This window comes from Macaca fascicularis, chromosome 6 (genome assembly GCF_037993035.2).
Source record: "Macaca fascicularis isolate 582-1 chromosome 6, T2T-MFA8v1.1".
Lineage (NCBI taxonomy): Eukaryota > Metazoa > Chordata > Mammalia > Primates > Cercopithecidae > Macaca > Macaca fascicularis.
In genome coordinates, this window is record NC_088380.1 from 180,042,840 (window position 1) to 180,069,147 (window position 26,308).

General features: G+C 50.4%; 1 protein-coding gene and 1 long non-coding RNA gene across 3 annotated transcripts; both read right to left on the reverse strand.

Annotated features, from left to right (window-relative positions):
- Positions 1-12,881: 12,881 nt before the first annotated feature.
- NKX2-5 (NK2 homeobox 5) lies at positions 12,882-15,983 on the reverse strand. 2 transcript variants are annotated; one of them, XM_005558544.4, is made up of 2 exons: positions 15,527-15,983; positions 12,882-13,996 (listed from the first exon to the last, which is right to left on the reverse strand). In XM_005558544.4, exons 1-2 carry the CDS (start codon positions 15,858-15,860, stop codon positions 13,356-13,358), a joined length of 975 nt encoding a protein of 324 aa, XP_005558601.2. In that variant the 5' UTR covers positions 15,861-15,983; the 3' UTR covers positions 12,882-13,355. The 2 variants fall into 2 exon arrangements, with proteins under 2 accessions (XP_005558601.2, XP_005558602.1); XM_005558545.4 differs by having other exon boundaries at positions 12,882-14,289.
- A 2,349-nt stretch (positions 15,984-18,332) lies between these two features.
- On the reverse strand, positions 18,333-25,574 carry LOC135971473 (uncharacterized). The gene is made up of 3 exons (XR_010587717.1): positions 23,413-25,574; positions 21,443-21,618; positions 18,333-20,070 (listed from the first exon to the last, which is right to left on the reverse strand). It is a non-coding gene; the product is annotated as an uncharacterized lncRNA (long non-coding RNA).
- Between the last annotated feature and the right edge of the window lie 734 nt (positions 25,575-26,308).

Genomic DNA, 26,308 nt, shown 5'->3' on the forward strand with positions numbered 1-26,308 from the left:
TGTCTGGTATTTTAATTCTAGCTTCCCTGCAACCCCTGCCTTATTTTTATTTATTTATTTATTTAAGACAGGATCTCACTCTGTCACCCAGTCTGGAGTGAACCGCTCACTGCAATTTCGACCTCCCAGGCTCAGGTGATCCTCTCACCTCAGCCTCCTGAGTAGCTGGGAGTGCGAGTGTACGCCACCACACCCTGCTAATTTTTGTAGAGACAGGGTTTTGCCATGTTGTCCAGGTTGTTGTCAAACTCCTTGAGCTCAAGGGATCCTCCTGCCTCAGCCTCCCAAAGTATTGGGATTACAGGCATGAGCCACTTTGCCTGGCCAGCTTTCCCCTTTTTAAACCCTACACCTTATAGTCAGGATTTGCTTACTTACGTACATCTATCTTTGTTCCTCATTCATTCTTCATTTCAGATCTCATGTAATGAGTGTATTATAATTTTGAAATGAATTAGTAAATAGCTACAAATTGATTAATGTGTATTAATAATGCATATTTTTATTTTATTTTATGTTTTTGAGACGGAGTCTCGCTCTGTCACCCAGGCTCCAGTGCAGTGGCGCAATCTCAGCTCACTGCAAGCTCCGCCTCCCGGATTCATGCCATTCTTCTACCTCAGCCTCCTGAGTAGCTGGAACTACAGGCGCCCACCACCGCACTGGGCTATTTTTTGTATTTTTAGTAGAGACGGGGTTTCACCGTGGTCTCGATGTCCTGACCTTGTGATCTGCCCGTGTTGGCGTCCCAGAGTGCTGGGATTACAGGCGTGAGCCACCGCGCCCTGTCAATAACACACATTAATAAAACATTAATTACTATTAATGTTTTAAAAATTCTCACTTTTTAATTTCTAATATGATCAGTCTCAAGAGATATAACCCACCTAAACAAACGCTCTTTGGGGCCATATTTTTATTTTATTTTTAAATTTTGAGACAGAGTCTTGCTTTGTCAACCAGGCTGGAGTGGAATGGTGCAATCTCAGCTCACTGCAACTTCTGCTTCCTGGGTTCAAGCGATTCTCCTACCTCAGCCTCCTGAGTATCTGGGATTACAGGTGCTCACCACCATCCCCGGCTAATTTTTGTATTTTTAGTAGAGACAAAGTTTCGCCACGTTGGCCAGGCTGGTCTCGAATTCTTGACATCAGGAGATCTGCCCACCTCAGCCTCCCAAGGTGCTGAGATTACAGGCGTGAGCCACCGCGCCTGGCCTGTTTTTATTCATTTTTTTGAGACAGTGTCCCCCTGCCACCCAGCTGGAGTGCAATAGTGCAATCTTGGCTCACTGAAACCTCCACCTCTGGGGTTCAAGCAATTCTCCTGCCTCAGCCTCCTGAGTAGCTGAGATCACAGGTGTGTGCCATCATGCCGGCTAATTTTTGTATTTGTATTAGAGATTGAGTTTTGCCGTGTTGGCCAGGTGGGTCTTGAACTCCTGGCCTCAAGTGATCCTCCCACCTCGGCCTCCCAAAGTGCTGGGATTATAGGCATTAGCCACCACTCCAGGCCCTCAATAATTGTTAAACAATATAAAAGTTTCCTGAGACCAAAATGTTTGAGAATCATTGACCTAGTGAAATTTTACTATTTTACAAGCTGGAAGTGATTGTTTTCAGAAGACAACGGGTTGGGTGGGCTTGGGGTGGGGAAGGCCAGGTCACCTGAATCTACTGAAAACAAGGATGAAAACTTGAGTAAATGATGAAAGTGTGCTTATTTAATCTCATAAATTTGGTTATAAATGCATTTCTGTACTAACTTTTGAAAGGGAGAAAAATGAATTATGATTTGATTAGGCACAAGGGTCATAATTTTTTCTGACAATGTTATAGCTCATTCCTGTCATCCCAGCACTTTGGGAGGCCGAAGTGGGTGGATCACTTGGGCTCAGGAGTTCTAGACCAGCCTGGGCAACGAAGCGAGACCTCCATCTCTACAAAAAGTTTAAAAATTAGCTGGGTGTGGTGGTGAGCGCCTATAGTAGTAGCTACTCAGGAGGCTGACATAGGAAGATTGCTTGTGCCCAAGAGTTTGAAGCTGCAGTGAGCTATGTTCACACCATTGCATTCCAGCCTGGGTAACAGCAAGACTTTGTTTAAAATATTTATATATGTGTGTGTGTGCGTGTGTGTGTACATATATATATGTATATGTATATATATATTTATCTTAAGTGGAGTCTTCTGATTCTAAGTGAAGTAGTGAAAGTCCATGATTAATTTTGGAAATGCATGTTAAAATTGTGAAATATGGCCAGGCGCGGTGGCTCATGCCTGTAATCCCAACACTTTGGGAGGCTGAGGTGGGCGAATAACCTGAGACCGGGAGTTTGAGACCAGCTTGACCAACATGGAGAAACCCCATCTCTACTAAAAATACAAAAATTAGCCAGGCGTGGTGGTGCATACCTGTAATGCCAGCCACTAGGGAGGCTGAGGCAGGAGAATTGTTTGAACCCAGGAGGTGGAGGTTGCGGTGAGCTGAGATAATACCATTGCACTCCAGCCTGGACAACAAGAGCGAAACCCCGTCTCAAAAAAAATCGTGAAAAACAGTATGCTACATACATACACAAAAGAGTATTATAGTTTGTAAAACTAGGTGGAGCTGAACACTTAAGACTTACGCACTTTACTGTAAATTTTACCTCAATTAAAAGTTACATAGTAAAATAAAAATAAAGATCATGTATATGTGTAGCTTAAAGAATAATCAAATGAACATGAGTACCCATCACCCGACCAAGACACAGACAATAACGTGGCCCACAGCTCCCATTGAAATCTCCGTTCCATTGCGATTTTCTTTCTCTCCCCCAGAGGCAACCACTATCTGAATTTTGAGTTAACCATTCCCTTGTTTTTCTTTATAGTTTTGAAATCCAGGTGCACATCCCTAACTAAAACATCATTTTGTTTTACTTATTTTGACTATTATGTAAAATAAATCACATCGTTTATATTCTTCAGTGACTTGCTTCTTTTGCTCACCTTAGAGCACTGATTCATCTTTGAGACTGATTCATGCTGTTGAGTGTGGCTGTGGCACTTTCATTTTCACTGCTGTATAATATTCCACTCTGTGAATTCCCTACAACTTAATTATAACTTTGTCCAACTCTTGATAGGCAATTTGGTGGTTTCAAGGCCATACTCTTACACTCAAGGCTGTTTGAACTTCATTACTTATGTCTTTAGGTACACATATGCAAGACTATCCCTGGTGTATATTCCTAGAAGAGGAATTGCTGGATCTTGGGTAGGCTTGTATTCAACTTTACTAAGTTGTGCCAAACTGGCTTCTAAAGTCTTTGGCCTCAGTTACACCCCTACCAGAAGAAGAGTTCCCATCGATGCTTACTCTCTCCCAATTCTAATTTTTGCCAATCTGGTATATGAAGTCTATTGTCTCATCATGACTTTTTGTTTTTCTGAGTAATAAATAACGTATATTTTTAAATATATTTTGGGGCTATTTGTACTTCCTTTTCCTTGAAATCCCTGTTCATTTCTCCTGCCCATTTTCCTCCTTTTGGTAATTTGTCTTCATTCATTTATTCAGCATCAATTTTTTCTAAGCTCCTACAAGTGCCAGGCTCTCTTTCTGGTGCTTGGGATATACATCATTGAACAAAACAGTATGTTAGATATGATAAAGTCTAACTGAAAAAAAAAAACACACCAGAGCAATGTAGGGCTAGCATGAGCATGTGCATAGGAGTGCAATTTAAAATACGGTACTAGGAACAGACCTCATGATAAGGTGACATTTAGGTAAACACTGGAAGCAGATGAGGAATTCACCAGGCAGACATTCTGGGGGAAGGACATTCCAAGCAAAGGGAACAGCCAGTGCAAAGACTCTGAGGCAGGAATTGCCAGGCTTGTTGGAATAACAGTAAGGAAGTCAGAGAGGCTGGAGTGCAGTGGCCAGGAGGAGTGTCAGGTTTTCACAATCTATTCTGGTGCTAATGCTTTGTGGGCTATATTTTTTGTGGGCTGTATTGCAAATATCTTCTACTTTGTGGCCTGACTTGTCTTTTCACTCTTTGTGCGGTGTCTTGGGGAGTATGGATTTAACTCCTGGGCTTCAGTGTAGATTTTTAATTTTAATGTAGTCCAGCTGTTCCTTTAAGGGTTGTGCTTTTTGGAGTCATGTTTCAGTAATCTTTTCTTACCGTAAGGTCATAAAATCTTTGTCTATGTTGTCTTTTAAGTGTTACGTAGTTTTGCTTTTCACAGGTGGGTCTTTAATTCACCTTGATTTGATTTTGTGAATGATGTTCTCTCTCTCTCTCTCTCTTTTTTAATCTTCGGGAGAACCACTTGCAGAAAAGTTCACCCTTTCCCCACTGAACTTCAAAAATACCTCTGGGCCAGGTGTGGTGGTTCTTGCCTGTAATCCCGGAACTTTGGGAGGCTAAGGTGGGAGGATCCTTTGAGGCCAGGAGTTCAAGACCAGCCTGGGCAACATGGCAAAACCCTGTCTCTGCAAACAACAACAATAACAATAAGCAACAACAACAACAACAACAACAACAAAACTAGCTGGGTGTGGTGGCGCCTGTAGTCCCAGCTCCTTGGGAGGCTGAGGCAGGAGGATCGAGTGAGTCTGGGAGGTAAAGAGGGTAGTGAGCTGTGGTCGTGCCATTGCACTCCAGCCTGGGTGACAGAGCAAGATCCTGTCTCAAAAAAATTTTCTTTTAATAAAAAAACCAAATCTCACCTCTCCCCAAACAAAACTAACCCTTTCATGGATTGTATATGTGTACTTCTGATTCTAGGCACTCTATTCTGTCTCATTGGTCCATTTTTCTGCCCTTGTGTCAGTATCACAGTGTTAACTACCATAGCTTTACAAGCCTTGTTAACTGATAGGAAAGAACCCCCCACCTCATTTTCCTTATTTCTTTATTGAAGAATGTCTTGGGGCTGGGTGCAGTGGCACATGCCTATAATTCCAGCACTTTGGGAGACTGAGGCAAATGGATTGCTTGAGTCCCATAGTTTGAGACCAGCCTGGGAAACATGTTGAAACCCCATCTCTACTAAAAATGCCAAAAATTAGCCAGGCATGGTGGTATGCACCTGTAGTCCCAGCTACTCGGGAGGCTGAGGTGGGAGACTCACCTGTGCCTAGGAGGCTGAGGCTGCAGTGAGCCAAGATCATGACACTGCACTCCAGCCTGTGTGACTGGACTCTAGGCTCGGTGGCTCACATCAGAACTTACAATGCTTTGGGGGGCTGAGGTGGGAGGATTGCTTGAGCTCAGGAGTTCAAGACCAATCTGGCAACATAGGGAGACCCCACCTGTACACACACACACACACACACACACACACACACACACACACACATATATATTAGCTGGGCGTGATGGTGTGCATCTGTGGTGCCAGTTACTCAGGAGGCTTAGGTGGGAGGATAGCTTGAGCCCAGGAGGTCGAGGACACAGTAAGCCATGATTGCACCATTGCATTCCAGCCTGGGTGACAGAGTGATACCCCGTCATCAAAAAAAAAAAAAAAAAAAAAAAAAAGAAAGAAAAAAAAAAGAATTTCTTGGCTATTCTTAGATCTCTACACTTGCATGTGAAGTTTCTGTTCAGCTGTGAATATTCATTCTATTCATTCTGTAATGAATACACAAATGTACTCTTAGCCCTTTGATTAAGAGTGCACTGAATCTGGAAAACATTTAGGGATATTTCAAACCATCATTTATTTATTTACATTGTTTAAGCCTCAAATATTTTTGAAAGGCTTTTGAAGAGTTTACACTAGGTGGTTAGGAAATCTGGATCATGGAAAGATGTGAAAATAGCCACCAGAGAGAACAAATATGGTGATAATTAAGCATCAAATTTGCCTGGCGTTGGGGGGAAGGGGAAGCTGTTCTTTTTAATTTACAGGAAGAGGCCACGCATGGTGGAGCACCTGTAGTCCCAGCTATTTATGAGGCTGAGGTGGGAAGATTGCTTGAGCCCAGTAGTTCAAGCCCAACCTGGACAACAGAGCAAGACCCCATCCCTAAAAATTTTTTTGTAAAGAGAAAGCTAAACTAACATTGTTAGCAATACATGTTTCCTATTGCTGAAATTGCATGGGCATTTATGAAGGGCCACAGAAGGACAATAATGAATAATGAATGGTTGCATTAATTGAAAATGCAAACTCCTTTCCATATAACCACTTATTTTATTTTTTGTTTGTTTGAAGGAAAATTTATATTAATTATTTTTATGTACAGAAAACTCAACAGTGTACATTTAACCCAGTTTGGTGGCAAGTTCTTTAGCCTTTGCCTTTTCGAGCTTGGCGATGTGAGCCACAGACTTGGGACCCAGGACATTGCCTCCCTAGTGATGGCAAATCTCATCATATCTGTTGTTGTAATTGGTCTTGCTAGCTTCCACCAGCTTAGCCAAAGCTCCTTTGTCTTCTGAGTTAACGTGTGTGAAGGCGGCAGTGGTGCAGGTCTTTCTGTGGACTGACTACACTTCCCAGCCTTCCCTTCCCTTTGATAATGCAGTCAGGGACCCCCCTTTTGTGACACAGGGCACGCAGGGAGACAACCAGTTCAATGGGATCCACGTTGTGTGCAATCACCACCAGCTGAGCTTTCTTATTCTCTACAAAGGTGGTGACGGTGTTAAATCCTGCTCAAAGGACAGGCTGTCTCTTAGTGGGGATGTCCCCTTTGCTGGCAGCTTTCTTCTTGGCCTAGTACAAAAGCCTCTGCTTCTTCTCTTGCTTTGCCTCTGGTCTGTACTTGTGAGCCAGCTTAAGCACTGAGTAGTTGTTTGGTGGTCCAGGGCCTGGGTGAACTGGTTAATTGCAGGAGGCACCTTCAGCCTATAGCCACTTATTTTAAAGATCTCACCCAAAAAGCTGAGGGCAGAGAAACCCAGTCAGGGGCAGGGGGTAAGGAGAGTGCTGTGAGGCTAATATGAGACCATTTCAAGATGTCTGCTAAGCTGGAGTTCAAGATACTGGGGATAGGTTGGGGTATACTGGAAAGACAGGCATTTGGTGATGGAACTTGGCTTGGTTACTTTCTAACTTCAGGAATAGGGAAAGTGACAAAACTTTTTTTTTTTTGAGACAAAGTCTTACTCTGTTGCCCAGATTGGAGTGCAGCTGGAGCACAGCAGCACAATCATGGCTCATTGCAGCCGTGACCTCCCTGGCCCAAGCGATCTTCCTGCCTCAGCCTCCTGAGTAGCTGGGACCACAGGCATCCACCACCATGCCCAGCTAATTATTTTTATTTTTTTTTGTAGTGACAAGGTCTCCCTATGTTGCCCAGGCTGGTCTTAGACTCCTGGGCTCAAGCAATCTTCTGCCTCAGCCTCCAAAAGTGCCGGAATTACAGGCATGAGCCACCATGCCTGGCCCAACAAAACCTTTTTTTTTTTTTTTTGAGACGGAGTCTCACGCTGCCTCCCAGGCTGGAGTGCAGTGGCAGGATCTCCGCTCACTGCAAGCTCCGCCTCCTGGGTTCAGGCCATTCTCCTGCCTCAGCCTCCCGAGTGGCTGGGACTACAGGCGCCTGCCACCACGCCCAGCTAATTTTTTGTATTTTTAGTAGAGATAGGGTTCCACTGTGTTAGCCAGGATGGTCTCAATCTCCTGACCTCGTGATCCGCCAACCTGGGCCTCCCAAAGTGCTGGGATTACAGGCATGAGCCATTGCGCCCGGCCCCAACAAAACCATTTTAAGGTTCACTTTCTTTATCTGTAAAATGGTCTCCACAATGAACAGCAGATTTCAAGGCGTCAGTGAGCTCACACAGAGAGCCTGGCATACTATAAGCCCCCATGGAGGCTGGTTTGCCCCTAGTCTACTTCCTGCAGGACTCTGATGTGGAGTTTAGGATCTGGGTAGAACAAATGAACTGTCTCTGAATAGTCCTCCCAAATTGCTCTTCTCTCCATAGCAGCACTGGCAGGACCTGAGCTTCACAAGCCACAGGGATGGCTTTGGGGTCCAGACTGAGACAGGCATGTCCCAGAGTCTCTCTCTCCCAGCCTCCACCATTCCACTCTCCTGCCCAGGGTCCCCAGGGCTGCCTGGCTTGTGTCTCAGCCACTGGATCACAGCAAACACACAGAGACCCTGAGATAGAAGAGCAGGGCCTGGAGAGGGGAAATCTGACTCCAGTTTCCCGCAGGCCCTCAAGAACTGGAGCCTGGGCAGTCTGGGGCCTCTGCTGGTAGCGGTTGTGGTTCTCCAACCTGCCAAATGATGAGAATCACCTGGACACCAATGCAGTCCCGCAGGGCCTGTCCCTGGGGAGTCCAATTCAAGGGAGCTGGGGCAGGCAGGGGTTGGGGCTTGTCCCGGCCTCCAGGCAGTTTGTGTCTTCGGGCAAGTTTGGGAGCTGCTGAGAGTGGGTTGAAGAGCTAGGGCTCTCTGGAACCATCTGGATTCCAGCACCAGTTTCCCTACTCCATACTACTGCAGTGGCCTTAGGTAGGTGATGTTTTTAACTTCTCTGGGTTTCAATTTCCTCCTTGGAAAATGACAGAATGAGATTTGCAGGGTAAGCATTTAGCCCTGGGCCTGGCACAAAGTAAGCACCAACAGATGTTAGGCAATAATCCATACTGTTATTCCACGCAGCTGTGGGCTGCGGCAGGGTGGGGAGCCCATGGTGCTCTGAGGGTGCCCTCGGGTGTCTTCACTGCCCACCACTGGGGTAAGCTCTCCTCTGAGACGCAGCAAGAGGGCCACGCTGCATCCCTGCAGTCCCAGCTGCCACCATCCTGTCTGAGATTCCTCTCAGGCTCAAAGGGAGTTAAGAAGCGTGCTTCTTGGCCGGGCGCGGTGGCTCAAGCCTGTAATCCCAGCACTTTGGGAGGCCGAGACGGGCGGACCACGAGGTCAGGAGATCGAGACCATCCTGGCTGACACGGTGAAACCCCGTCTCTACTAAAAAATACAAAAAAACTAGCCGGGCGAGGTGGCGGGCGCCTGTAGTCCCAGCTACTCGGGAGGCTGAGGCAGGAGAATGGCGTGAACCCGGGAGGCGGAGCTTGCAGTGAGCTGAGATCCGGCCACTGCACTCCAGCCTGGGCGGCAGAGCGAGACTCCGTCTCAAAAAAAAAAAAAAAAAAAGAAGCGTGCTTCTCTCGTCATTTGCTGTGCCTAGCACATAGAAATCATCCAGGAGTTGTTAGCTAATATCATGTGTGTACACTTTAATAGACAAACATTTCTTGGCGCCTACTCTTTGCCAGTCCTGAACTGGGGATGGGATCACACCACGTACTGGGGCTCTGGAACCAGCCTGCCTGGGCTTGAAACCAAGCTCTGACACTGACCAGCTGTGTGACCCTGGGCAACATACTCCTCCTTTCTGGGTTTAAAATGAATCCTTCATCTGTTTCCTCACGAGAACCCAGAGGCATAAAAAGGGATTAAATGGGTTCACTTGTAAAGAGCTCAGAACAGTGCCTGGCACGCGGTAAATTCTGAGAGTGATAAATTAAACGCAGGCCACAGGTCCCTTTCTCCAGGAGCTCAGCCTGGTAGGGGAGTCAGCAAGCCTTAAGGGCCACAAGGTTGTTGCCTGCGGCAGAAAAGCGCAGGGCCTGAGCCGGGAATGCTCCCGTGAGGATGCGAGGGGCCGGCGCTGCGGGGAAGACGGTGCTACTCTCGCGCGGGACCGAGTGAAGAGAGTCTGCGGTGAACCCTGCGGCTTCTGCGCGTCTGTTAAAAATACAGGTATTTAGATACACAACGTGGCGTCCACTTAAGGTGAAATCTAAACAAAATAAAACGACAAGAGCCATTCTGATTTGGCCGAACACGTGCCTGCGGGCTGGGAATGACCCGAGGAAAGGAAGGGACGGCGGGGCCAGTCAGTGCGGCGGGGCCGGGTGGGAGGCGGTGGACTGGCCTGTAGTGCTGGGAACCCCCAGCCCCGGCCCGCCTTTGCCAGGAACCACCCAGCTGATTTTTTTTCCTTTCTTTTTAAAATAAACCTACCTTCCTTCCCCGATTTTTTTCTTTTTAACCTCGCTGTTTATCTCTAATTTTTTTTTTTTTAAAGCTGCGGCGTGTTCTTGTTCGATTTTTAAAAATACTAGAAATGAAATGAGTCCCCTAGGTGCCTCCCTGGCGCTCTGGGCATGGAGAGCTCATGCCTGCGCCACCTTCATCTCCGCTGGCTTTGCCACCTCGGAGGCGCCCCACACTTCTCCTTTGTTTTGCTTTTCTCTGTGCCGGTTGAGTTTTCTTACCCTGAATGCGTCGTTTATGCAATTAGCAATTGAAAACAAAACAAATATCACCGACATAATTGGAGTGGGGGTCGCTATGTAAACACGGGGCGTCGTTAGTTTAAGGTACTTCTGACCCTGTCCCGGCCTGAGCCCTGGCTCCCTGACTCAGCGCCCAGGCCGTAAAGCCTCGCTCCAGTCAGGCGAGGGCAGTCCGTGCTGCCTCCCTGAGTTCTGCCATCTACCGCCCCGTCATGAGCCCGGATATGAGGCCTGAGACTCTCACCCCACTGGCAAGAGTCTGGGGTCCGCTCAGGGCCGCCGGGAGCCAGTCTGGCTGCATCTTGACTCGAGAGACATTCACAGTGTGGCAGGCTCTGGCTTCAGGAGCAAGCTCCCCAGTATGTACCCTGTGTGTTTCCCAGCTCCCGTTCCCACTTAGGGACTGGATGATCTTGACCATCCACGTAACCTCCTCAGTTTCCCGGTCTGCAAATGAAGGTGGGTTAGGTGAGAGAACTCCTGTATACACTTAGCCGGGGGTGCTGGCATTGGTAAGCCCTGGCAGATGCCAGCCAGCCAGCCGTTGTGAGCCTTTGTGAGTGCCTTGGGAAAGCTGCAGGAGATCCTAGCTCACTCAGCTGATCCCCAAAGGGACAGTATGACACATAAAGAGGGAGGTATCATGGAGAAATCCTCGTGGTATAAGGTTAAGTGAAATAAATATTATTTCTAATGTTACTGCAGACACCTGTAAGATGAAAAAGACCCACATGAGTGCAGGACCAAGGCCACAGTGATCTGATTAAGAGCAAATATGGGTCATTTCGGATAGGATTTCCCAGTTGTGTGAGTAAGGCCGCCTGCTGGGGCTGTGGGCTGGGACTGCCTAGCAGGAGAGCACCATCCTGCTCAGGAGCTGGTCTGGCAACCTGGAGGAGCCTTGGCGTGCCCCTCCATAAGACTGAGACTAATGGCTCTAATGGCTCACAGCAGGGTCACAGCAGGGTCGTAGGCCCAGGAGGCGGAATGCCAGGGCTGAGGTGACCATCCTGCTTCCACTCCTGATGGCCCTCTCCAGCTGCCAGCTAGCTCGGACCTTCAGGTCCCTTCTTCTACTCAGCCAGCCTTGAGCATAGCCCTTTCCTCTCCCTTCCCACAGCACAGCCCAGAACCCTGCGATGGTAGACTGCTTGCACTCCACTGCCCTTGTATCCCACTGTGTCCAGTGGTAACACTGGGTATAGACAGTGGTAGCACTTAGAACCTCCTGGCATCCTCCCCTCTTCCACGGGCGTGTGGCACTTACCCAGAGAGATAACACAGGCATTGGCAGGGCTGCATGGTTCCTGGTGAGGCAGTAGGACAGCTCCTGGTTGTGCCAGGCCAGCCTGGCAACTCTTACTGGGAGTCAGGGGAACATTCAGAAGCACTCGGTCCCTGACTGCCACAAACAATGCTTTGGCTGTATCGGGGGCTATCAGCCGGATGTCCCAATGCCCCAGGCCTCCAACTCAGTGCTTCCTGGGCAAAATATCAGAAAAATCCATATCCAGTGAGAAAACAAATCCTCAACTCCCCCGGCTTTGGTCTCTTTTAAATCAGCATCTTAAAAAGATCCTGGGTTAGTTCCTCAGACTCTGGGGCTGGTGATAGAGGAGCTGGAGGTCAGGTCCCAGCACCTGCTGACTGGCGATCCAGGATGAGAGCAAGGTATGTTTGTTACCCTCATTTTACAAACAACCACCACCACCACCACCACCACCGCCGCCGCCACCATCACCACCACCACCACCATCACCACCACCACCACGGAGGCATGCAGTGAGCAAGTCCCATAACAAGCAGGGTTTAAACTTGATTTCACAGAGTCTCAGTTTTCTCATCTATAAAATCAGGACAGTAGTAACACTTGTTGGTCAGAACTATGGTGAAATTAAATGCCCTAAGGAAAGGACATCAGTAAGGTTAGGGCTTAGGGGCTCCCTTGGACCATGTGAATTTATGGGGCCTCACCAGGGCTAGAGGTGAGCACCCTCTGCAGACACCTCTATGGGGCCCAGCCCGGGCACTCAGTCCCGCGGGCAGCTGATGAGGCCCCAAGGCGGCATCTGAGGAGCCTGAGAACGCTTGACAAGGGCTTGGGTTCTTGGCCTTTCCATCTGTAAACAGGCTAAGGAGTTCTTTTAAGTGGGATGATCACAGTGCCCTCCAGCTACAGAGGGCCCAGGTTCTTTTGCTTTCCATTTAATGCCCAGTGCCTGGAACTGTGCCTGGCACATATTAGGATTCAAGGAGGGGAGCTTGGGAGCACAGGGAAGGCGGTCTCTGAAGTGAGACAACCAGAGTTTAACCTGAGTTCAACTAGTACTGGCTATTTGTTCGCAGGTAAGTCATTAAATCCCTCCGGGCCTCAGTTTCTAAACTTTAAAATAGGATTTTTTTTAAAAATTGAGAATTATATGAGACAATCTCAGAAAGTGCCCAACACGGAACCAGTATGGTTCCAGCAAGGGTTAGTTTTTATTAGTATCAATGTTATCAATTTGCTCAGCGAATGCCTGTGCCTGAGACCTGAGACCAATCCTGGGCGGCCACCTCTCTCCTGTTTCTGAAGCGCCGCAAGCTGAAAGAAGCACACGTGCGGGGTCAACGCACTCTCTTTAATGGGAAGGGGATCCTCATTTCTTACAGCAATAGGTAAAAACATAAATACGGGTGGGTGGGTGCGTGGGCGGGTGGCGGCGAGATAGCAAAGGCCCGGGCGCCCGGCCCTGGCTCGCGGAATGGGCGGTCGGATCTCAGGCCCCGTGTGCCCGGGCTCAGTCCCAATTCACTGGTCGTTCTGCCGGGGGTGCCCATGGACTCTCGGAGGGCACTCCTGGGGGGACAGCTAAGACACCAGGCTGCAGCATCACTCATTGCAGGCTGCATAATCGCCGCCACAAACTCTCCCGTGCGCAAGAACGAACGCGCGTGGGACAGAAAAAGTTCCTAGCTCTCCGCAGGAGTGAATGCAAAATCCAGGGGACTCAGGGTCAGGTTGGGAGCCCCTTCTCCCCCGGAGAGTCAGGGAACTCTTGAGGTGGGATCAGTCAGGGGCGCGCCACGCGGGTCCCTTCCCTACCAGGCTCGGATACCATGCAGCGTGGACACTCCCGAGTTGCTCTGCGGAATCCCGGGGCTCTGAACCGCATTCAAGTCCCCGACACCGAAGTTCACGAAGTTGTTGTTGGCGGCCGCAGTGGCCGGCTGCGCTGGAGAAGGCCCGGTGGGGTAAGCGGCGGTGCAGCTGTAGCCAGGGCTGCAGGCCGCGCCGCCGTAACCCGGATAGGCGGGGTAGGCGTTATAGCCGTAGGCATTGAGGCCCACGCCGTAGGCAGGCGCGTAGGGTGCCGAGTCCCCTAAGCATGGTTTGCCATCGCGCACCAGCACTGGCACGGCGATCCTGCGGGCAGGCGGCGGCGGCGGCGGGGGCAGCCCCACCAGCTCCAGAGTCTGGTCCTGCCGCTGCCGCTTGCACTTGTAGCGCCGGTTCTGGAACCAGATCTTGACCTGCGTGGACGTGAGTTTCAACACGCTGGCCAGCTGGTCGCGTTCGGGGGCCGACAGGTACCGCTGCTGCTTGAAGCGCCGCTCCAGCTCGTAGACCTGCGCCTGCGAGAAGAGCACGCGCGGCTTCCTCCGCCGTCTCGCCCGGGGCCGCTCCGAGTTGTCCGCCTCTGGCTTCTCCAGCTCCACCACCTTCTGCAGCGCGCACAGCTCTGAGGGGGAACAGAGAGGCAGAGAGACGCTTGGTAAGAGCGGCTCGACCTACGGAGCGCGGCCGCACAATAATGGTAAGGGATCCTCGTGGATGCCACTCTGTCCTGCCTGGAGAGCCTAGCTGGCTGCGGCTCACTCTGCCAAGTGCACTGGGAGCCACCGACAAGTCTCACTCAGCATTTGTCGAAAGTCAGGCTCGGCTCAAGGCTCTGGAGAACAAAACGAGAGATCTCTGCCCTCGGGGCAGTTCATACCCTGGTGAGGGAGACAGACGGTGACTTAAAATTTCAGGCTGCAAAATAAATAAATAAATAAATAAATAAATAAAATAAAAATAAAAAAAATAAAACCAGGTGTTGCTCTGGGGTGAACTGAATTAGGGCTAGTTTGGTTTGAGAAGTTAAACCAACAGAGGCCGAGGCCTCACTCTTAGGGACAGTCTTATCTCAAAATTAAGGAATCAAGAAACAGAAGGCCAGGAGTGTTGGTTTGGTGATCGGAGGCTCCAGCCTGGCCGCAGCAGGGTTTGCGCAGCGTCCAAGAAGCCGCGGGTGGGCAGGCGGCCTCGGAACTTGCCTTGCTGGCTTTCTCGAATTGGTAGCGATCAGTTCTAGCCGCGGTGCCCGCCCGAATTTGTTCACAGGCCTCTATTCCTCAACCTCCGAATTCTCTCCCGGCTCACAGCGGTCTTCGCCCAGCGCCTTCGGCCTCCCGGGAATCGCCCGGGCTCCTGCCTTGGGCGAGGGTCTCCCAGCAGGCCCCTTTCTGCGGCAGGGCCGGCCTCCCTCCCGGATCCTGGGATGGCCTGCAGGATGACCCCGCACCCATCTCGTCCATTCCCCCGCGCCCGCAGTAGCGCAACCTTTCCTAACTTTTCCACGAGGGAACCTCTCCGCCCTGGCCGCGCCAGGAAGTTGTGCTGAAAAAATAAAGCGAAGTCAGATTCCAGAGGCTCCGCAGTATCCCATTTTAAAATCAAGGCCCTGGATCCCAAACTTCACTTTCCTGGCGCAAAGAAGGAAAGAGCCCAGAAACCCGGGTCGCGGGTGGGCTGCAGAAAGAAGGTCCAGGACCCTCCTCCGATTGTACGCAAAAGCGTGTCTGTGAGCAACATTTCAATTTCTGTTTAGCGGTTCTCATCAGATTCTTAAAAAGATCCGTAAATCCAAAGGAGATTTAAAAACAGAGATTATCTAATTGTCTGTCTGTTCTGTCTACCATAAACCGATTTTTCAACTTCCTACCAGACCCAGGAGCAGAGCCGAAGCCGCCCGGGGCTTTGTTAGGCCGGGGGTAAATGTTTTTTGGTCTCTTGCTTCTGATCCTTTCAATCTGGCATTTCCTCTGAATCTCCAATTGGACGCGGGGCGCGGGAGCCCTGGCGACAACACCAGGCATCTTACATTCTGAGCCCCCCGCCGGATCCCAGCCCTCGGCCCAGGGGCGCGTGTCTCCTCCTCCTGGCCCTGAGTTTCTTGAGGGCGAAAGCGACCCAGGAGGGGAGAAGGGGGCCTGTGTTTCCTCCTCACCTTTCTTTTCGGCTCGAGGGTCCTTGGCTGGGTCGGGGTCGCTGTAGGCACGCGGATAGAAGGCGGGGGCGGCGGGAAAGGCAGACGCACACTTGGCGGGTGAAGGCGCGGGGCCCAACTCTGCGCGCAGCTCTGGGAGGCCCGGCGCAGCCGCCTCGGGCCCGGCGTAGGCCTCTGGCTTGAAGGTGGCCAGCATGCAGGAGGAGGGCGCCAGGGTGGCCTCCAGGCGCGCAGAGAGTTCTCCGGCGGCGGCCAGGCTGCGCTGCTGCTGCTCCAGGTTCAGGATGTCTTTGACTGAGAAGGGCGTGGGCGTGAGCGCAGGGCTGGGGAACATGGTGGCAGCGCCAGTCTCACAGCGCCAGGTGGGCGGCACAGAGCGGCGCTGCCCACTGCCCCTGGCAGCTTCCCTGCATGGTGCCGCCGCCCGCCCGCGCACCCGCCGGCCAGCTCTGGATGTGTCTGGGCAGCAGGTAGCGCCGAGCACAAGGGGCAGGAGAGGCGGGACCAGGCCAGAGGAGGGGGACTCAGCCTGCCATTGGGCCAGGGGCCTCGATGACAGCAGCGATGAGCAGTTTCGTGTCACCTAATATAGTCATAGGGCTAAAAAAAAAAAAAAAAAAAAAAAAAAAAAAAAAAAAAAAGCCCTGCTCAGCTTTTTTTAAAGGGGCCAGGACACATTTGGAAGGGTCTCCTTTTGCTCCCTAATGTGAGCCTGAAAAGCCTACCAGAGGCACGCAGAGTCAGGCCTCTGGGCAGGGCTGGATGGGTGTGGGTTTGAATAAATATTCCTCAGCACCCAAACCAGAATGGGAGAGAGAAGGATGGGGTGGGAAGCGGTGGGGAGGGGAGTGATTTGAGGAAGGCTTTATTACTGAAGGTGGTAGGAAGAAAAGTCTGGAGGACAGGACTGGCTTTGGGGATAGCAGGAGGGGGAGATTCTGGACAATTTGGGGGGTTCAGTTTGGCTTGGCCTACAGGGCCAGTCATGCCACAGGCTCTGGGTGCTTCTGGATGAGTCAAGGAAAGTAAGGGCAAGGTGAGTGATGGCCAGGTGGGGTAGGAGTGGCTGCCTCCTACAGTAGTGTTAGGCACAGCACAACTCCAGGGGGCATCAGTCACTGCCAGGACTCTCCCAGGGAAATGCCTCTCCCCTTAATAATGAAATGAATCAGGAATCCCAGCTGGTAAGCTCAGCTTTCCAGAAGACACCTGTCTTGTGGTGTGCCCCAGCTACTAGCCACCTCGTTTCCCCTGTTTGGAGGCCACGGATCCCACCCCCCTCCTTCCCGTGCCCTCCCTGCCTAGCAGCAAGGCCCTCAGGCTTCTGCCAACCTCGAGGTTTCAGGGCCTTAGCCCAGGTTTAGCTGTCAGGGAGGCGGGGCTTCTCTGAGCCCAGCTAGGCCAGGATATCTCCGAGGCCTCTGGGCGGTACTCGGAGAGGGCACCCCTGCGGCTCCGTCAGGCGCGTGGGGGAAGGGCAGGGCAGGTGAGGTGATCGTGATCATTTTTAGCCACAGGGTCAGTAGAGTAGGGCGCAGAAGTCAGACAAATCTGCCAGAGTTTCAGGAGCGCCGGCTAAATGGCCAGGTCCTGCCCGGGTGGGCCTCATTTCTCTGGGTCCCCGCACTCCCTGGGAGGTCTTATGAAAGCTTGGGGTCTTCTCCATTCCCCAGAACACTGCAGAGAGGAGTTTTGCTTTGCTTACAATTCAGGAGTCCGGGTAGGCAGAGTGGCCCCAGGTTAAGGACGCCTTCTAGAGCTGGGGATGACATGATTTGTCAGTGGAAAAGCGTTGGCTTCGCACGGCCTTAGCTGGTGCAGGGAACCGCAGGCAGGAAGCTGGGCGGGACGCGTGGACTTGCTGAGAATGGGGACGTGGAGGGCTTGGCTCTTTGCGGAGTGCGGGTTGGCAAGAGGCGCTTGGAGTAGAATAAAGGCGGCGCAAGGCCAAAAGCAACCTAAAGACACAGCTCCCGCACGCGCGCCCAAGGTGCGGAGGAAACGCACAATGTGTGGAGACAAAATAGTGTCTGTCCCGAACGTGCATCTTGGGTGCTCGAGCCCGACAGTGGGCCGTCTGAGACGCCGACACAAGGGAAGTCTAGCACTGGCCTGATGTTGGGACTTTTTCTGTCCCTCATCAAAGCCACAGTCCCAGGACCTGGGGCCTCCATGCTAGAGCAATGGAGAGGTGAGCTCCACAGGGCAGCCGAGGAGGCGTGCAAAGCCCTGACCCCGGCTTCTAGGCGCCAGCCGTCAGTAACAGGCCTGGGTTGCCACGCTGAAATCACGCCTCGAGTTTCTGAGCCAGGGACTACTGGGGGTCTGGAATTGTTAGCCTAGTCTGTGGAGGATGCCTTTTCTTAAATGTGGGGGCTCTCAAGCCCCAGGAAACCTGTCCCCCCACCTCTTCACCTCCCAACCCAAATTCTCCTTGGACGGAACTGCATGTCAGCAGCCTCTGTGGCCCTTCCTCGCCTGAACTTGTGGCCACGTTACCGTTATGGCTCTAAATTAACCTAGCTTGGGGGCCTGCCTTGCCTTTGAAGATTGTTTTCGGGGCGGGGGGGCGTTGGAGAGGTTGCCTATCGCTGAGGCGGTGACGTCTGGCAAACGAGCCACATCCGATTCAATTAAATGTCTCGCTGAAAAGAGCTCGGAACGAGGTTCCTGGGAGCGCTGTTAAGTGAATCTGCTGGCCGGGCGACTTGCGATGACAGTTTGAAAGATTAGTGTGAGCCGACGCCTGAAATATTACCGTTTAATGGGGGACATCGAGGCTACATCCGGGATCCCTGTTTTCAGGTTCTTTTTTTTTTTTAGCGTTCTGGAGAAAGAAAAAACTAGCATTGCCTTTACAAATCAAGGCGGCAAGGATTTATTTCCTACTTTCGGGTAAGGGGGCTTCCTAGAGCTGTCAGTCCTGTGGGTCAGGTGTTACAAAAAGGGAAGGAAAAATACCCTCCTTATTTGAACAAAATTAGTGACTTTTACACTCTCTATGCCCTGTGTGAATCGGGTAATGACTTCTCTTGGCTTCCAAAAAGGTCTTGGTGTTGCAGGAGAGAGGAGGTGGGGCAAAAATGGACAAATGCGTGCAAAATAGAAATTGGGGCGACCCATGCTGGTCCCCTTAGAGAAAAGTCCGAGAGCGATTCGCAACTTTTCTTGTCAGTCCTCACTGTTTTCGAGTGAGAAAAAAAAAAAAAAACCCTCTAAATAGATCTAAATAGAAGTTGCAGTGGTTGGGGGTCGGGTGGAAGGAAACTTGATTCTCTGGCCCCCAGCAGGGACACATCTTTTTTCCCAAGGGCCGCTGACCCAACCTGGCCGCCTCTCCACGCCGCACTTTGACCAAACTAGCAGGACAAACAGCCTTCAGCCTAGAGAAAGGCAGAGAGAGACAAAAGGAGAGAGGAGAGATCAAAAATCTATCCGTGTATTTCCTTGACTTTTAAAGAGTTGGTGCTTTAAGATCATCCAAATTCCAGGGTGGCTCGAGCGCATTCTCCGTGAATAAATTATTATTAATTGAAAAGCGATCGGCGCAGCCGGAGCCGGCCCCCCTTTCGTGCAATCAGCAGGGCTGGCCGCAAAAGGTATATATGATTAATTGAAAGATAAGCTGGAACTATCACCGGGAATGTCATTAATGCGCCGGGGAGACGTCCATTGGAGACAGGCGGCGTTATCCGCGGCTTTATCTTCAACAACGCCTAGCTCTCCGCCCGCGCGGGGGAAACAGATGGGGGTTTCTGTCTGGGACGCTCGCCCCATGTTTATATTTTGGGAAGAATCGCAACTCGTGGGAGTCCCCGGCTGGCCCCCTGATAAATGAACATTAGCACTTTTTCGGACTACTGTATCAACAAAGGGGCTGCGGCGCTGCAATAATTGGCGAGAAAGCAAACAGAGGGCCGAGAGCGCGACTCTGCTCTTCGTCCCGCTGATGGATGAGCAGCTCCGGCTGCGCGCCGGGCTCCCGGCCTCCGCCTCCGCGCCGGACCCGGCCACTGGGCCCCTCCGCCGCCCGGGCTTCCTTCCTGGCCAGGCATTGGGGGCGGGGGGCGACTCTGAGGGCCGCCGACCTCGCCCTTGGCTCCGGAAGAGTCCAGGCGGCCTCCGCGGCACCGGATTTTTCCTGCCTCGGGACGCGCCTCATTCGGGTGGCTCAGCTGGCACCAAATCCTTCTCATTCCCACGCTTATTCAGCGCCCACGGGGTGTGCCATGCGCTCTCATCGCGGATCCTCTTATTCCGACTGCAGGCCTGAGGAAAATGAGGCTCAGAGACGTGGAGTAACTTGCTCAGGGTCACACAGATGGGAAAGGACAGTGTCAGGGTGTTAGGATTCGAACATACAGCTGACTCCAGAGCTGAGACTGTTTTCTTTTATTGCACGTCGTTGCGCCCAAGACCATACTAACTGGAGGAAGAGCAAGACCGCCACCATCACCCCCAACCGCGCAGCCCGGGAAGAGGACCAGGGCTGTTGGATTTGAGATGCCAGGTCTCCCCAAACCTTCATAGACAAGGGAGATTTCCTGCATAAATTTCATTTGAGAGAGAGAGAGGGGGGAGAGAGGAATTTAACATGCATTCAGTTCACTTTCGCCTTCCCCTTCCCTCGCTCTCCCGCTTTTCCTTTCCCTTCTCCCCTCCCTCTCCTCTTATTTTGATAATAGCTTTATCGAGATATAATTCGCATACCATACAATCCACCCATTTAAAGTATACAATCCAGTGATTTTTAGTATGTCCACAGCGTTGTGAAACCATCATCACAATTTTAGAACATTTTTTGTCACCCCAAAAAGAAACTTGTGGCCTTTAGTCATCAACTCCAACCCCCTCTTCCACCTTCCCAGCCCTAGGCAACCGCTAATCTATTTTCTGCCCCTGTAGATTTGCCTGTTCTGGACATTTCATACAAATGGAATCATACACTATGTGGCTGTTTGTGTTTCGCAGCATTCACTTAACATAATGTTTTCAAAATTCGTTCATGCTGTAGCACATATCATCGTGTTCCTTTTAATGGCTGAATAATATTCTATTGTATGTCTACACCACACTTTGTCCATTCATCCTCTTGATAAACATTTGGGTTATTTCCACATTTTGGCTGTTATGAATACTCTTCCAGCCCACTTCTACGGAACCTTTAGAGTCCTTGAAAGGGCCTTCTTCCCTCTCTCCCATAATTAACCCTGTCCTTCACGGGCATAGCCTCTGTGCAGTCTCACAGGGCCTGAGCTTGCTTTAATGTTCCGCTGTTGCTCTCTTAAAACTCTTAATAAGTTTTTAATCAGAGGGTCCACATTTTCATCGTGCGCTGAGCCCACAAACTATGTAGTCAATCCTGCTTTCTGGGCCATCTGAGCAGAGCCCTGGATATACTAACTCTCTATTGCCTGACTGGGTTTTGACTTTCTTCCCGCCCCCCACCCCCTCCTGTCCCCGCTCCCGCCTACCCCTCCCCAGCCCCCTGCTGGCCAGCTAGGACAGACAGAAAGTCCCCAAGCTGCTTTAAGAGTTGTCCATGGAAACTTGCTCAGCCATAGGAAGGGCCTAGAGCCCACAGAAGGAAAGAGCAGATCCACATGGCTAGTGAATACTGTCCGTGTGTGTGTGTGTGTGTGTGTGTGTGTGTGTCTGTGAGGACAGAGGCTAAAAGAGTGGACCAGAGTTTTCACCCAACCCACAAGTGACTCCACAGCCTGGTCACTGTTGGGTTCTTGGCCTGATTTTCTCCATTCCTTCACCTACATTGACTGGGTGCCCACTATGTACCAGGTGCTGGGGATGCACAGTCCAAGATGCAAAGACCCTGAAAAAGGCAGGCGTGTGTCAGAAAGAGCGCTGGCCTCTGAGCCCGTGGTGGGTGTGGTCCTGCCTTTTCGGCAGTTGGCTCACCTTGAGCATGTCTCTTTTCCTGTCTGGTCCCCAGTTTTGTGTCTGTCTCCTCTCCTTGGTGGTAAGAGGTGTACCCAGCATTCCTTTCCAGCTGCACTATCCCGGGAGACATCCCAGGTTCTTACCTGAATTCACCTGGAGAGTAGGCAGAGGTGGACAGGCACGTGGGTAGTTGTCTAACCAACAAAGTAAAACTGGTTAAGATGAGAAATAAGTCTCCGCCAATTGTAATATTATGCTATTTGGGGGAGGGGGGATGATCTATATGACAATATGCTTTCAAAATAAAGTGATGTTAACATAAGGAAAATGTAATGGATTTTTCTTATACCAAATACATTCAATTTCAGATAGATTAAACATTTAGATCCTAAAAATGAAACACAAAAGTGCTACAGGTAATTAAAATAATTTTGGAGTGCTTGTACATTTGGGAGGGTGGATGAAGAGAACAAAAGACCTAGAAACTACAAAAGATGAATTATATAAACCTGATTGCATAAAAATAAATCTATGCACAGCAAAAATACCATAAATAGAATCCAAGAAAAAACTATACTCAGGAAAAATGCTAGAAATACATGACAAAATACTGATTTCCACAATATGGAAAGAATATCTGTAAATCAATAAGAAAATGATCCAGGAAAAGTATTTAAAAAATGACCAAGAGTAACAGAACCTTGCTGGAAAAAATAAAAAGAAATAAAGAAATGCAAATTGAAACACAGAGAGGCAAAAGTTTTTACTTATCAGACTGACGAAGATCAAAAAGTGCAATAGTTGCTTCGTCATGCTTTTACATTGTAAACTGGTAAACCTCTTTGGAGCAGTTTGGTACTGCCAAAATTAAAAATGCATAAGCTCTTTGAACAAATATTTTCATTTCTAGGATTGCATTCTATAGGTATATACATGTATGCAAAGAAAAGCATTTTCATTGCAGTTTCTAGTTTTTTTAAGAATCAAAACATGTTTAAAAAACAATATATATATATTTGAGGACTGGTCAAAAAATCATGTTGTACCAATAGAACAGAATACCATATGCCATGAGAAAGAATTACATTCATGTGTATTCTTATGGGTGTGTTTTGAGATACTTTAGCAAACCAGGTACAGAATTCGTGTTTTAAATATGGGCATATGTACACATATGGTTCCATGGGGTTTTTTGGTGATGAAAGCTTCAGGGGAAGAATAATTGGGGGACAAGTCAAGAATAAACATGACACTTTTCATAATACACTTTTTGGAACAGTTTCCTTGTTACTTTTGGGGCTGCAGAAATATCTCGGCCAGAATCCTCTGAGGTGCATATTAAAAATGCAACTTTCTGCGGCCCATCCTAATCTTGGAGTTTAAGAATCAAAGATGTGTATAGTTTGAGACAGGCAGCCAAAGCAGCCAGGCAGCGAAATCTCCATGAAGGGGTGGCTGCGAAGCCCTTAGTGTAGGAAGACTGCGTAGGGTGGTCAGCGGAGCCCTAGTGAGAGAGGAGGAAGGGGGGCCTTTGTCTAGTACTATCTGGGAACAGGACCCCAGTGGCACTGGCTGCTCTCAAGATCTCTCCTGACTTGTGGTTTGGTCTTGGGGTCTTGGACAGTGTGGGTCAGGGGAGGGGGCAGGGATGGACAAACTAGAGGGCAGGCCCAAGTCTTGTGGTCACTGAGGATGCAGAGCCTGGTCTCTGTGAGAAGGTGGCAAAGTGGGAAGATGAAACTGGCTTATGGCCTTGGTAGCTCCACCCAGGCACTCCCCACAGGCCAGCAGAGGAGTTTAGCTGTTCCTAGATTGCCAGGTCCCTGGCCTTCAGCCCACTGTCCTTCCTTCTCCTGAGGGCCAGACTCTAAAAATCTCTGAAATAGCCCTGAATCTGAACCAGATCTGGAATCTGACCTAACAAGGTTGAAGTGACTTTCCTGTCTGGGGCCGGGGTAGGGGTAAGTATAAATGGAAGTATTTCATACCTTGTTTATCCAAACTCGGCAGGGACCCTTGTAGCCACTGATCCTGGCAGCTCCCTGAAGTTTGGGGTCTGCCCAGGGGTGGCACAGCCTGGAGCCTCTCAGGCCAGCACGGACTCCCGCTGCAGGGGGATACCACTCTCATCCCCTGGTGAGATCTGAGGTTCCTGTCGGGGCCTGGCCTTCCCTCACAGCGCAGCGGGCCACCCCATCTTTGCTGCAAGCGGGACTGTGTGCAGCTCACAGGCCAGGACACAACATCCAGGGAGCCTTTGGTCCTCCCACTCCTGTGGCCTTCAGTAGCCAGTCCCAAGGAGATGACAGCCACACACACCAACGTAACCAGTGGATAAGTTTTGGGTCCTCATTTCTCCTTGATGTTGAACACATGAGCAAAAAAGCAAAAAACAAACAAACAAACAAAACAAAACAAAAAACAAAAAAACAGAAACAAAAAAACCCAAAACTGAACGACATTCATTTCCAAAATATTTTATGAGCTTGGACAGCGAGTGCTTATTCTTCTCCTTCTGACAGGATGCACAAGTGTCTCTTGTTCCCGCTTTTGTTTCCTTAACAATTGTTTAACATTTACATCAGTCACTCTGCTAATGATATATTTTTGAATAAATAACACGTCATAAAAACAAAACCAAACCAAAATGAACGCATGTAAGAGGGAGATCAATGTAAAGTGTCCCAGGCCTCTCCCCTAGCCACCCAGGCAAAGCTGTTACCGGCTTATTTAGGTTTAAAATCCACTTTATTGAGGTTTAATGTACCTTGAACAAAAGGGTACAGTTCGATGAGTCTTGACACTTGGATGCGGCCCCCCTCCAGTAACAGCCACCATAATCAAGATACAAAAACATTTAGGTCACCTCAAAAAGGCTTCCTTCTCCCCTTCGCAGCGAATCCCCACTCCCTCCGAAGCTGCCACTGGTTTTAAAAATACATCCTCTTAGAGAGTATTTTTGCAAATTGAAATCATATTATAGGATGTGTGTATGTATACATATATATACACACACACTTTTTTTTTTTTTCTGAGAGCAACAACTTTTGCAAACTCCTTTGCACTTTGTGCTTGTCTGTTTTGTATTGTTGTAAGTCAGTTTTCTTACGCTCTGGGGAGTATGTTTCCCAACCCGAATTTATCCTGGATGATTCCAGGATACGATAGGAAAGTGGATACGATCCGCTTTCAAACTAGTGTTAGGGTTTGCCTCGGATTCCGAGGATCTGAGGGAGTCGCTTTCTGACTTCCGGTGTCCTTTCGCGTTAATTTCGTCCTCTTTTCTTCTCCGGGCTGGGGCTGGTGGCTGCCACATCCCACTCACTCTGCCCCGACGGCTGCAAACCGCTTCAGCCAACACGGGCGCAGAGGCGGAGAGAACTGAGACGCTGGAGTCAGTTCCTCGGAGTCCCGTCGCTGGAGGTCACGGCTGGGAAAATCAGGTGACATTCGAGTCAGAGGGACAACGATTCACATACAGTGAGGAGGAAAACGGTTGTCCTGGGGCTGGTTCACGCCTGCCCGGCGGGCGTGAAGCCCGGGTAGCCGCGGCTTAGGAAGAACCTTCGGCTTGGCGGTTCAGGTTTGGGAAAAGAGAGCTGGAGAACGGCCGCCTGTTTTTGTGCCCGCGCGGGGGACCAGCGGGGCCGACGGCAGCGCTGCGGGTGGGTCGGGTCTTCAGCCGCCGCTCCCTGGAGAGGAGAAGAGTCGCACCCACCGCCGGGCGGCCTCCGCGGCTCTGGCCGAAACCCCGGCCGGCCGCAGCTCCGGGAGCCCCCGCTCAGTGCTGAACTGACGCTGGAAACGACTGGCCGGCGGGCCTAGGGTCGCCGCCTTTCCCTGCTCGCCTCTTCCTTCCTTCCGGGTCGTGCCCTCCAATCTGCTGTGCGTTAACACAGCGAAGTTTCCATCGCCCGGCGGAGCGCACTGTGGAACAGTTGGCAAATTGTCGTGTTGCACACACACGCAAAAACCCGTTCAATCTCGTATAATTCGGCGCAACCGGTGCCTGTGGAGAGCCTCCCGGGGGCACGGCACGGGGAACCCGGAGGCCAACAAGCTGCAGGATACCTGAGCAAATTCGGGATCAGCAGCCCCTTTCGCTGAGGGCGTTCTGTGCTCCTAGCAAATTGGCGAAATGCGGGGATTCAGACAAGAAACGAGCGCGCTAGAAAGGGTCGTGTTGACACATCCCATACTTTAAGTGTACACATGACAGTTGCAGACATTCAAGCCCTTAAAAGGAGCACAATGGAGCGCTTACATTTTAGACCTGTGTCTATGGGATACATCTACAGCCACCAGTAACCCGATTTGAGTGTCGAGTTGATGTGCTTTCTTTCTTTATTTTATTTTATTATTTTTTTGAGACGGAGTTTCCCTCTTGTCGCCCAGGCTGGAGTACAGTGGCATGATCTCGGCTCACTGCAACCTCTGCCTCCCAGGTTCAAGCGATTCTCCTGCCTCAGCCTCCCGAGTAGCTGGGATCACAGGCACCCATCACCATGCCCGGCTAATTTTTGTAGAGACAGGGTTTCACCATGTTGCCTCGGATGGTCTCGAACTCCCGACCTCAGGTGATAGGCCCGCCTCGGCCTCCTAAAGTGCTGGGATTACAGGCGTGAGCCACGGCGCCCGGCCTGATGTGCTTTAAATTCGCTGAAACGACACGGGTACACACGCGCGCCTTAAGTGCACAGTCACTTTCTGTGTGTGTGCATGTTTTACGCGCATATGGTGGAAAAAAACTTTTCAAGCGCACAGAAGACCATACTGTGGGTGCCCCTCGCCGCCCCCAGCGTCCCGGCCGCCCTCCGGAGCCGATCTGGGAACACACACGTTTGTGCCCTCTAAGCATCAATGTGTTTTTGCTTTCCCCGCGCC

Bases quoted from the DNA above. Each gene is read 5' to 3' on its own strand.
- NKX2-5 (XM_005558544.4), bottom strand. From the start codon at position 15,860: ATGTTCCCCAGCCCTGCGCTCACGCCCACGCCCTTCTCAGTCAAAGAC. The intron at 13,997-15,526 runs GTGAGGAGGAAA...GTTCCCCCTCAG, and splicing joins CCCTCGAGCCGAAAAGAAAG to AGCTGTGCGCGCTGCAGAAG.